Below are 13,348 nucleotides of genomic sequence, written 5' to 3' on the forward strand. Positions count from 1 at the left end.
CAATATGAGAACTGAATTTATATGTCTGAGATGGGTCATTACTAAACAGCATTATTGCAATAATAAATGAATGCTTTGTGTGTTAATAAAAATAATATATTATTATTTATACATCGGTTAATTTACATTTGTAAAGATATACTGTAATGTTTATTAGAATAAGCAGTGTTAGCTAGTTAACCCTAAAAAATGTTGTGTCGTAACATCTAAATGAAAAGCTTTCATTAAAGTAAAAAAAAAAAACATCAATCATGTTATCATATTAAACCTCATTGGTTACACAACAAACGTATAAACCATTAGGATTGCATGTTAGAACTTTTTACAGTGTAGTCTACATAATATTATTTATTTATCTTAAAAACAAAGGTTCTTTAGGCATTGATGGTTCAAGAACCTTTAACATGGAACCTTTCCTTTGCACAAAAGGTTCTTTAGTGGGAAAGATTTAGTTTTGTACACTTTAAAAAGTTAGTTTAAAACCTTTTCACTGAAAGGTTCTTTGGGGAACCAGTAATGGTTCTTGGAAAATGGCATTGAAATTGAAAAATTGCCACCTTTATTTTTAAAAGTGAAGTGATGAATGATATGATAACCATTTCATTTTCTGTGAAACTTTACTTCAATTTTTGTATTTTCTTCTAATGACTAAACTTACACAGTAGTTATTTTGTTTTAATAACTTGACTCTAATGAACTAAAAACATTACTTTAAATAATTTTTCTACTTATATTTGTAAAGGTTTTCTTTTATTTTGCCCTGGTTTAGGCTATATGATGGAAGTTATAGAAACAAAAGGGTATTGTTATTTCTTCTTCTTCTTTTTTGTGGATTCAGCATAAAATATCACTTTGAACCATACATTAAAATGTGTCAGTAAGACGCTTGAAGATGTAAAGCGTTCAATTTGTTTTTGCGTAAGTGAAAACAAGATTGCAACAGCAGCCCTCTCTTGTTTACACTGTCTGTGTCTCTAAATACAGTGTGTTACCTACATAGAAAGCATTTTATCAGCCTTTTTTCTTTCGCACGTTCTTGGACAGCATGTTTTGGCCATCAAATTTTCAATAGCTCCAAAAAATGATGCATGCGTCACTGATGCCCAAAAGTGCTGCACGCGCCGAATGCCCAAATGCTGTCCACTCAGACGGCTCGCAAGGATTTTAGACACAGCCATGAGTTTCCCCACACAAGGGAGGCGGGGGCTCGGGCCTATTTCTATTTATAATGGGCAGAACAAATTTTGCAACTGTAAAGGTCAATGAAGGAGTCGGCTTGAAAATAATCTGTAGATGTTGAGACATGCGCAGATGCGGGATGATGCCATATTGGACACACAAACACATACACACACCGCTCCTGCTTCAACCAGAACACCGGATCACTCAATTCGGATAGACGGAAAAAAACTCGCATAAGGTAAAAACTACATTATCCGCATGAACTTCGTTCTGTAATAGTGATCGTGTCTGACACGGACTCGTGCTTCTATGCGCGAATTTCCGCGTACAGACGCTTTTTCCTCGTTAAAAACATTTGGAGGTTGTTTGTAACAGTCAGAAATATAGGCTACACGAGCTTCTGCGCAAGAGTTGATAAAACGGTCCGAACAATAAAGTAACCTTATTTTATAAGGTGAATGTCGAGCGACCGCACTTTCGATTATGTCGATAAAAATATTTACGATCTGAAGAGACGCGCGCTGGAAATGTCGTTGAAAAATAACGTTTATGTAACAAGCGATATTTTCGTGTCGCGTTCTTCCTCAAAGATACTCTCGCCCTGTTACTATTGACTTTATTTTCAAACTGCCATTTGACCTCCTTTCGATTTCAAAGGACACAATGTTCACGCGTGAATATCAACACTTAAGTTTACACATTCGGGTGGTGTTCATAGAAATGTTTTTGAACGTCACGAACCCGGTCGGTGTACGTGCGATTCAGGTGCGCGGAATATGGTCCGAAATCCTCGTTCCTCATGTGTCAAATCCACTTTCAACATGGCGGGTTAAGGTGTGTTAAAACTGCCATGCAAAATCTTTGAAGAAGGAAAAAATAAAACTGCGTTGTTTACGCATCCCGTTTTCGTTTCTTTCGCTGCACCTGGACGTGGTTTAATGAATTAAATTTAAAGTTGTCGTTTGCCGACGTCGGTGTCGTTTTTTTCCGCTGCAATACTTTTAGAGTGTGTAAAGTGTAGTATCTCACATGCTCATACAATATTTCCTGTTTCGCTTTGTGCTGTGCTGAATGCGGGAGACAACATTTTATTCACATATTATTCCTTAATCAAACAGTTCATGACCCGCACAGTTTCAAGAAGCTATTTAGCCTACGTGACGAATGAATAGCCTAAGTTATAGCCTTTTTTTTTTTTAAATAAAATCGATTATGGTGAATTTTAATTAAAGGCGAATAATATTCATAAAAATACGAGTTATTTATTTGATTAGCCTTTACGTTAGTGGATGTCGCCGTAAATCCGTGAGGGTTTTATCCGTTAATTCATACGGGCGGATTAAACTCGCAGCATTAATGAAGGGGAAATGGAGTCACGCATTTGATGACGACGAGATGAACTGATATGAAATGATATTTCCCGTTAATTCTCTGTCTGACCTGGTAAAGATGAGCTCGAATAAGTCTCTTTGTAGCCTTTTTTTAGACTATCATATATAGATAGCAGGCCCATTAAAGGAGCATTTGTATGAGAAGTAGCCATAACACAATTCCACAATAGCCTTCATGAAATTCATCAAATCTTCGATATGTTGAAGCAGCCTGACGTACGCTTCAATAAAGCTTGACATCTGAATCGATTGTGGCTTCAGTTGAGACAGAACACATTTTTTTCATTATGGTAAAAAAAATAAGTGCAGAAGAACAAGACGAGTTCATACTGCGACACCGAGAAGAGGTTGAGCCGCTAATAAGAGCATGAAAGTGGGCTAAGTCAAAAACAGATGGATGGGTGGTCCAAATATTAGGCTATATATATTTAGACAGGTATACCAGCGTTATATAGGCTACAACTTTGTCAGGGGCCACACAAGTTTAGGCTATACCAGTTACATGTTGCGGCCAAATATAAGCTAGTAAACAGAAGTTGCTCTCCTCTGAGGAGGTAACCATAGCAACAGTACGCAGCTTGAGTAGCCTAGCTACCTACGTTCAGTCTCGGACAGTGAGTAGGCTACCCTAGGCTATTTATTACAAAATATATGATCATATAGATTTACATACCACACAAATGTAGCAGTGGAGGGTTTTGGGGTTGCAGCGAATAGGCTGAACTTGCTTTGAAAGGTCTCTGGAAGTCATTGCAGGCTATATAATTCATACGTCGTGATTATGTAACATGTAAAGGACAAGGACTGGTAATCCATATTTAAAGCATCGTTAACACACAAACACTTCTAGATGTGCAGTGTGAGGGAGCTGAGATATGCGATATGTCATAAGGTAATCAGATAGTTTAGCCTCGGGTCGCAGAGATCGGGTGACCGTTCGTTGTGGATTGAATTATGTCATTTACATTCAGGCCGTTGTGACGTAATGTCAAAGGACGTCACGACGTGAGCGTGAAAACATAGATGGCGTGGCATCCAAAACTAATTAGACAGAATTACACATTTAAGTAGGTTTAGGGAAACTTTAAAAGTTAAAGGGAACTTTATGTTTCGCGGTAAACACATTGGCTTGCAGTGCAGGAATGAATGTTTATTTGGGAAATATAGTTGTGTGTACTATCCTACATGACGTTTTATAGCATTAGCATCACTTCTCTGAGTTTAGGCCAACAGCATGAAATTCCCTTTATAAGGTCAAAAGGGTGTTTTTACAGAGAATGATGTCATGGGTATTTTTCTTTGTGCAGTGAAGCGTAAATAACTGAATAAATTGGTGATGCCATTGTGTTTTTGAGAAGTGATGCCATCATATTTCAGTGGCCTGATAAGATGCTCTAATACTTTCAGAGTATATTATACCAACTTGTTCGCTTTCAACTTGTTCATCTTACTTATCATGATCATCTTTGACATTCACACTTGATGCTATGAGTTTCAACTTGACTGAAGTAAATTCAGAGAGATTGGATTAGATATGATGAAGAACTTATCGCTAAGTGTGGCACATTGTGTAAAAAGAGAGAAATAAAACTTGCTATTTTACACTTATTTCCACATTTTAAAGATGGCAACGCTTGAAGACTTGCATTTAATATATAAGAAAGCACCAACAGAGGACTGACCATAGCTGTGATAGATGCCTGCTTGAGTTCCCAACATGCACTGCAGCTTTAATAATTATACAGATTACTGTTAGTTTTATTGTTTGCTGCTTTTATTTGTGCTGTTGTTGTCACTCTCAGAAAAAAAAGACAACATCTGGTACCCTTTCAAAATGGACACCTTTGTACAAGAGTACATTTTACTACCTTAAAGGAACATATTGGTATCCAAAAGCATATCCAAAAGCAACATTTTTAAAGGGTTCTGACAGCTTTTGTACCGTTTTGTCTAAGAGTGCAGAGCTCTTTTTTCCCCCCACTCTGCACCATTATTGAAGTTTGTGCTTTACGTTCTGATATACATGCGTAATTGAATACTGTAATTTATAGATTTCTCTATCCGTTCGAATCATTTTTACAGGGCCATTTCAGGGCTCTTGCCATACGCATTTCCCTACATTCCTAATAGCATGGAACTTCCTGGAAAACATTAGGCAAATAAAGCACGTAGTCAAATCACGAATAAAAGCAATTTGTGTGCTGAAAACTCAAGCTTTCAAGTTGATGTGTAATATTATCAGGGAAAAAAAAGTATTGTAACCTGCTAAACTAAACAATAGACAGATGAACACTCAGCTAAACTTGAACAATTCGTCTCTTCGAGTTGCACGATTAAAATGGATTATTAAATGCGTCTGAGACTGAAAAAGGCCAGAGCCGTTTATTTTTAATAAGAAACGCAGCACTACATTGTGTTCCAATAAGCCTTTAATTCCCCCTTCCACAATTGAACAAGTCCTGGATTAGAGCGAGAGGGGGCATCTGGCTCAATGTGAGCTAATCGATAGGACGGGCCTGCCTAAAATCTGGATTTATTCTGAAACAGCCCACATCATAGATTAGGGTTGATAATTCACTTTAATCCCGCATCTTCAATCCGGAGGTGTCTTTCCACCCACAGGCCCAACTGTGCTGGCTGAACCACAAAGAACCCACACGAATCAAGACATCCAAATGACAGCAGCAATGAATATATTTGTTCGTCATTCGAAAATTACTCATCGCCAATAAAGCAAACATTTTGATACTAATAATGTAAAATTTTGCTTATATTTATAATGGTCAGTATTATATTTACCCCTGTGGAGTTATTTTGTTTGCCCAGTTCATGAGAAATGAATCGCATTTCTTTCTGACAGAATTTTGGATGCAGATTCTTGTCAACTGGAACAAAAAATTTTTTTTCCTCATTTAAAGCCCACTCAAGTCACAGTGATTCCTTGTCATGTCAATTCCCACTTTGAATCTCGTTTTTCTTGATCGGGGTTGTGCGGAACACCGCCAGAAATATCTCAGAAATGAGTGACAGAACCATAATATTTTTCATCTGCTGTGTTTATAACACAACACACACACACACACACACACGCACGCACACACACATAACGATACACTGTCATCATGGCAAATATTGAGTGAGTCATTTGCAAGGAAGTGGTTTCGGTGTTAAAGTGCACTTCTTGTTCATAGTTCCATCTGAAACCAGGACTTCAATAGAAGAAAAAATACATTAGTGTCACAATCTATGCATTATTTATTGCTCTTCACTTCGAAAAAGAAAGGTTCCTTAATGGTTATTTGGTGGAGCACCTTAGGTTCACTTTTTTTTCTTTTCTTATAATGAACCAAAGGTGTTCTTGAGGTGCGAAAAGTTCTTGATACATTATAGGTTCTTCAGATCAGCAAATTGGTTTCTGGGTTCTTGGGGTTTCCCCACCTTTTTTTTTTTCAAGCAGCATTTTTGATAATTTTCACAAAAATGTCATGGCCCCCAGAATATTTTGTTTTAATGGATATCTGAACTTGCAATATGTCAAAAGAAAGAAACCGAGCCTCTTCTTTTAAACCAAACAAACAAACTAAACATTTTATCCTAGCTTTGTTTTTTTATCAATACTTGAAAGTGTTGGAACTGGGAAATTCCGTCAATGGCAGGGAAAGAGTTAATGCTGTACAGATGAACCAGTACAGTACCAGTAAACACCATTACAGATGGTTTTCTAAAGAACTAGAGAATAAAAAGTTCTTTGACCTCATAAAACCTTTTTTTTTTTCCCAATTGGAAGCTTTATTTTAAAGAATGGTGTATTGGGAATTTAATTAATTTGATTAAATGTAGGCCTATACTAGCATAAGCAAAGCAAAAGAAAAATGACCAAACAAGGCGTGTTTGGTCATTATTTTGTTTGTTGAGAGTCCGAATTAAAATAAATAATAAATGTGTTAAAAGTGTCAAAGTAGCATTACCCCAACCATGTTTCAATTTTAGAGCCAATAAAAGTGGAAGCAACCACAACATGCAATTTTATTGAAGACTTCAGTATGTTTGATCTTTTGATTGCATCTTTTGAGTATGATTTTTTGAAGGATCATCAGCTTTTCAAATACAAGAGATTTTAATGACATCTCAGTGCAGAAGATCCAAACCACAGTCCTTCTCACCTTTAGATGATCTACAATATTTTAAGATAGTCTATTTGTCTACTATGCCCTTTTGTTTGAAATGATATATTTTTTAACATAGTAAACAATCCAGCATTTCTATAGGTTATAGTCAGGATATAAACTGTATTTAATTTAATGTGAGTGAACAATGGAGTGAACAATACGTTTGATTTGATATAAAGGCAACAAGGTGTAGCTTGTGTTGTGATAAGTTTGTGTCTTTTTGAGAAGATTTGATCTAATTTTAGGTTTAATGCAACATTCTTTACGTTTATTTATGTTTAACTGTGCTGTACAATCATTTATCTTGCTAGATATGCTTCACTGCTTTCTAACCTTTGTGGCTAGTCTTAGTTAGCATGATAAAATATTACGAGTGGATGTCTTAACACCTGTTGAGCAATGAAAAGTCCATTTGTTTTGGGAGTAAGCGGCACATAAAGATAGATCTGATCTTTCCAAATGAAAGAATTTAAAACAGTTTGCCATCTGTAAACATCTAAAAGAAAAACACATTCATCAATGTAAATCTATGGGATCTTTTTTCTCACTTTTATTGTCTGCCAGGTGAAAATTGTTAGTCAGAATGCTAGAAAAGTGGGGTTTATTTTGAATCTTTTAGAGGATTTTTAATGAACAATCACTCAGCAGTGCATGCTCAGCATTGACTGCTGGGAAAACACACTACTTTACCACACGGTTTATTTTTTTCTAGGTGAAACATGTGATGACTCATAAATGGCTTAATTTAAAACCTTATGTCATTGGTGTATTTTGTTATAATTATGAGAATAGCTCTTTGGTCAAGCTAGTTATATCAGAAGAGATGTGGCAGTTATAGGAATCCCACTCTTGAAAATTGTTTGAATTCTTCCCGCATTTTCTCATCCAAACGCATCACTGCATTTACATCTTTCCACAATCTTGTAAGATTAGTGATATGGATCACAGACCATTTTCTTTAAGACCAGGAACAAACTATAAGCACGTACACAAATGTGAATTAACAAACCTCATCGTGTCACATTTCTGAGTGAAACATATTCAATGCACACAGACAAAGGTTTTGAGTTTGATTTAATGAGGAATTGAAATGTGCCGTGAGAGATTTAGATCAGATAACTGACCGTATGGGTTCACAGTTTATTTGCTATGAGTTAAAAAGTCCCCCTGTGGTGAAAATCAAGATTTGAATGTTGTTTATATGTCTATGTGGTGTTTTTAATGTGCTTTAAGACAAACCATGTGCAAATTCACAAGTCAACACCATTGCTGAGTATTTTCTCCTTAAAACTGCAGCGAACCAAAGACAGTCTCAAAAACACGGTTTGAAATCGCTGGCGTTTCTGACGTCACAAACTCCCAATCACGACAATGTGTGATCAGGTGGATCCCTGAGCTGGTGCGAGTGAGTGAATTTGCATATTCATAGAATCGCGTAAACTAAATGAAGCGAGGTTGTATAGCTCAATTCAAGCTATTTTAAGGCATGACTATTTTGTTTTTCCATGGAATTTTTTTTAAAATATGCCATTTTGGTGATTAAAGTTGAGTTTAAGGGACGAAATGAATGACTACAGGGGGATTTTAAGAATTGCATTGGGACGTTTTGGAACACAATAACACATGAAATCGAGCTAGTTAGAAACTTAGGATTCATGTAATTCGTGTACTTGCATATTATATAATGTTTCGTCCTATTTCCAGCCATACCATACCAATATCAACATTACCAACCACAAACTCTAACATGCATGCATATACAAACTCTCTTTCTTTGTCTCCTAACAGGCATGGATTGTGCAGAGGAGGAGGTGGATTTTAACTGGGAGGAGTACCTCGAAGAGACTGGAGCCACTGCCGCACCTCACACTTCATTCAGACATGTGAGAACACAGTCTCAACATATTTATTTATTGAACGAAATGTATAACTCAGCAAGGATGCATTAAATATGGCATTAAATGCTTTAGAGTCAATGATTGGATCATTATTGCAGTGATTATTGTTTATTTCTAGCATGTTATATAATTGATACATCAATTATACAAAAATTTGATGCACCAGACCTCTTGATGGAAATAAATGTTGTGATCATAGTCGGAGCGTGCATCTCGCATCATACTTTTTTACGCATTTTACAGGGTTGCACGCTGTAACCAATCACACACGACCGTATTGAGCTTAAGAATGTAATGGCCAATCAGAGGCGTTTAGATTAGTAATCGCTGAACCGCCGGAGTTTTGTTTAGTGCTCGCTTTGTTCACTCTCACGAATACTCTCATCTCATCATAAACCGATAAACATAAACAGATTTGGTGACTGTGCGCTTGAGAGCGTAGAAACTAATATGAATTTGATTAATAGGATTTTCTATTTACAACATGTTTTTTTGCAGCGTTAAGCAATGTAGCCAAATTTAAAAACGCACGCAATGGCCAATTTTGTCGCGTTTAAGTTAGAATTAAGTTGAGATGTGCACACTCAAATCCTCGCGTTATAATTTACCTAACAAAAAAGTGTAGACATTGTGTTGGGCTAAATAAGTTAATAGTTGTACAGTCAGCTTAATCGATTAGCAGAACTTTATGAGATTTTGATGAAATGAGATGAGTGACAGCTTAGTGATTATAACGCTTTTATGCGCGCTTTCTAGGTGATGATCCACAATTTGAAGAAAAACGTATGCTTTGCTGCATTAGTTAAGGCAATGGTTAGGCTATTTATTATTCAAACTGGTTGCCATGCCAAATCACGCATATGCTTGCCTGTTCCAATGATAGTAGTTTGTGAACATAACCACTTTAATAACAAGAGCGTTTATGCTGGGATGTGTAGGTTGTTGAAAGGTGACACGTAACTATTTCATGACATTCTGTTTAAATGTGTTTTTAAGGGGGAATCATATCTAGCCTGGGTTCACCCACAGCCAATGGTTGTGATGTTGTTTTCGAAAATGATTTTTGGTCAAGATCTTGTATTGGCAATGCAAGAGTCGAGCACTCTGTAAAGTCTCCTCCAGCACATCCCAATGACTCTCAATGAGTTTAAGGTCTGGACTTCATGTGTGAAAATGATTCTTCATGCTCCCTCCAAGCCATTCTTTCACAATTTTGAGACTGATGAATCTTGGCTTTGTCATCCTGAAATATGGCCATGATGTGTCTTCCTACATGAAAAGCTACACACTCCATCAATTAGGGTTAGAAGAACTGTTGCCAAACGTATAACATGCTAGAAACATAATAATCACTGCAATAATGATCCAATCATAGATTCTTAAGCATTTCCCTATACACGGGTTTCTGTGCAACGTCATCACACAGATGCGCGCGCATCTAAGAGGCAGAAAGCAACAGTCTTTACGGCTATATCCAGCAGAAGCAGAGATGACGCGGAGCTGTTGTGCTGTAAACTAACCTAAATGCATAGGGTATGTCAGGTTTTTATGATTCGCAAACTTAGTTGGACAATTTCATTCTAGTCAAGTAACTAACGTTTTACATAATGTTATATTAATATGCAAATGAAACACAAGCAAATAGATCCAACTCTGAAATTGCAGTTTATTATTGAGTCAACAAGAATTTACAAACAATGCGAAATCTACGTTAATTACAATGTTCTTTTACAGAACTCGGCATAACATATAGCGGTCTTGCCTCTTGGATGCGCGCGCATCCGGTATTGTTTGTATACAAGAAACCTGTGTATTAAAATCCAAACGTCAACTTTTTTTGGTTGGGGAGTGTGTATATATATATAAATATATACAGTAGTCAACATTTGAAGTGGATCAAACAAGTTCATTAAAGTTCTCCAAAGACAAGAACGGCTATTGTTCAAAATTCATGTATAACTTTAATGCAAGGTTTTGATCCACTTCAAATGTTGACTACTTTATATAGATACTATACATGAGCTGGCGAGTGAGCAAGGTTACAAATACAACCCAGACAACATGAAATACAGGTTAGATTTGGTTGCTACTTGATGCCAAATTTGAGCCCTGAAGCAAATCCAGTTGAGAATCACACCCATTAAAACGGTTATTAGATTTGTTTGTTTTACTTTTTAAAGCCATCAATAAGCGCATACTTTTTTTCATGGTGTATATACTTAATACTTATTTGTCATGCCCGTTCTGATTGAACCTCACAGGTGGAGCTCAGTCTTCAGAGCAGTTTTCAGCCTGGAATGAAGCTTGAAGTAGCTAATAAAGGCAGTGTGGATACTTATTGGGTGGCCACCATCATAACCACATGTGGTCAGTTGCTATTGTTACGCTACTGTGGCTATGGAGACGACCGCAAGGCTGATTTCTGGTGTGACGTCATGACAGCCGAACTTCATCCTGTCGGCTGGTGCGCTCAGAACAACAAAACGCTTCAGCCACCTGAAGGTAAGGCGCAAATGCACTCAAACTAAGTCCAACGCGCATTCAGAGATACATGTCTATTTAAACACAGATTAAGTTCATTTTAAAACAGTCCCTCCCCGTCTAAACAAATGACGTTAAAAACACACATGCATTTCTTCGTGCTAGAGCGGCCCAACTTGTTTATTCTGATAATCAGCGGCAGAAAGGGTTTGAATACTAATAATAAACAAACAATGCAAAGTTGAAGTATGAAAATACATGCATTGTCCTCCATTGTGAGATTTCATGTACTGTAGCTTCTATAACAGCTGGAAAGTCTTTAGGTTTAAATGGATTATCTTCTCCCAACGGTCGGATTGATTCTTTGGAACTGGATTCTGGTTATCAATGTTATCCAGTGGGCCGTATCATTTCTTCATGAACTCTAACCCTGATACCAATGTTCGCGCAAACGCAGTGTGTCACTTGCTGCTATTGGTGAAGCTCTTATTGTAGTCTCGGAAGTATAGTTGAATGCTGCACTCAATGTTTATTTTGTCATGTTGGTCAAATTGTTTGTTTGCTATAGACCAGGGATAGCCAATCCTGTTCCCGGAGAGGTTCAGATCCAACCCTGATCAAACTCACCGGTCTGCAATTATCAGGTGCTCCTGAAGATCTTAATTAGATGCTTCAGTTGTGTTTGATCAGGGTTGGAGCTGAACTTTGCAGGATCTCCAGGAACAGGATTGGGCACCCTTGCTATAGACAGTCCATGGCAGGATAGAGGCCCAAACTTAGTTAAAGACGGGTAAAGGTACGTAAAATGTTCTATTCGAATGGAAACTGGTCAGGTAAATGTTTTGTTAAGAACACAAGTTACTTATTTGTTGAAGACGCTCACCATCCTGACCAGCAGATGAATTGGAGTAGAATGAAATAGAATTAGAAGTGAAATTCTTGGAAATGTCTGACTGTGGAGTTAATATGCTCTGCGACTTGTAAAAATGGTCAAGATTAGTAGTATACTGTAAAACATTATATGACCAATGAGTTATGACAACATGTGTTTTTACATTGCTTTAACTCATCAAAATAACTCATCATTTTTTATAAGTTATACAAGATTCAACTCATTTTTTAAGTTAGTTTAATGTGATTTAAGTTGAAATGACTTAAACATCCAAGTTGTACTTAAACATTTAAGGCAGCAAGGACCGGTATGGGTTTATTGGAATAAATATCTACTTGGGGGAGAAATTTATTATAAAAATAAAAGTTATTATTTGAATGTTTTTATTAATGTTTAAATAAAAATTAAATATTGTTCAATTACTATAATTGCAGTTGCTATAAAGAATAATATGTTTAGGTTTCTACCACAAGTATAGTAGTAATAATGTGAGAAATTAAAAAATGTTTATGTATAATGTTAAATATTTAAATTATTTAAAAAAAACTGATAATTGAATGGAAATTTGGATCAGAACTTTAATATTGTGATTTTCATGTTTGTAGAAATTTTAAAAGTCATGGAAATTTCCATATAATTTCTTTCTAGTTAGGGGCCATTCAACAATGTGTTTTTGCTTTGAGACGCTTTTTCTAAAAATAGCAATTTTAACTTGAGCGGCGCGTTTTTTTTGGACGCAGTGCCATGCGGGAGACGCAAGCGCAGTGGTCAAACTTGTCTGTCGTGTTTACATTGATAAACAATGGGAAAGTTTGCGCAGTGGAATGTAAAAACGCATTCTGTGTGAACGACCAGCTCAGCTCTTTTTAGAAAATTATTTTCAAAAATCACAAACGAGTACCAATAATCACCACAATAACAGTGGTGCCACAATAGAAGTCACATGACATGATTTTCAAAACATGGTCAATGCTCGTATATGGAGCAAAGTTTTTTGTCATACAAAGACAAAACACCATCAGAGTAACACACATCACTACAATAATGCAATAAACATTAACTAAATAACATAAAATATAACAAAAAACACACTAATGTACATTACTGATACCAAAAATAAAAATAAACAAAATTATTAATTCAATATTTTTTTATCATAGGTTATCTGTAATGCAGGGATTTCAGAAAATGTCCTTTTACTTCTTTTTATCTTATTATTATAATTCATAGTTTTCAATTCACTGTAAAACAATTGACAAGTTATGACAACTGTTGTTTTACATAGCTTTAACTCACCAAAATAAGTAAATGTTCAATTTTTTATGTTATACGAGA

The 13,348-nt window shown here is 36.2% G+C and overlaps 1 protein-coding gene across 2 annotated transcripts in view; it reads left to right on the top strand.

The window, feature by feature from the left end:
* The first annotated feature begins 1,252 nt into the window (after positions 1-1,252).
* The window catches only part of sfmbt2 (Scm like with four mbt domains 2), a 40,240-nt gene continuing 28,144 nt past the window's right edge, over positions 1,253-13,348 (top strand). Inside the window, exons 1-3 of one of the 2 annotated variants that reach the window (XM_079624223.1) lie at positions 1,253-1,420; positions 8,531-8,625; positions 10,902-11,142. In XM_079624223.1, coding sequence (XP_079480349.1) covers positions 8,533-8,625; positions 10,902-11,142 — 334 coding nt within the window. In that variant the 5' untranslated portion in view covers positions 1,253-1,420; positions 8,531-8,532. The remainder of the gene's footprint in view (positions 1,421-8,530; positions 8,626-10,901; positions 11,143-13,348) is intronic. The other variant, XM_079624222.1, reaches the window with a different exon arrangement.

The sequence above is a fragment of the Phoxinus phoxinus genome (assembly GCF_949152265.1).
Source record: "Phoxinus phoxinus genome assembly, chromosome: 9".
Lineage (NCBI taxonomy): Eukaryota > Metazoa > Chordata > Actinopteri > Cypriniformes > Leuciscidae > Phoxinus > Phoxinus phoxinus.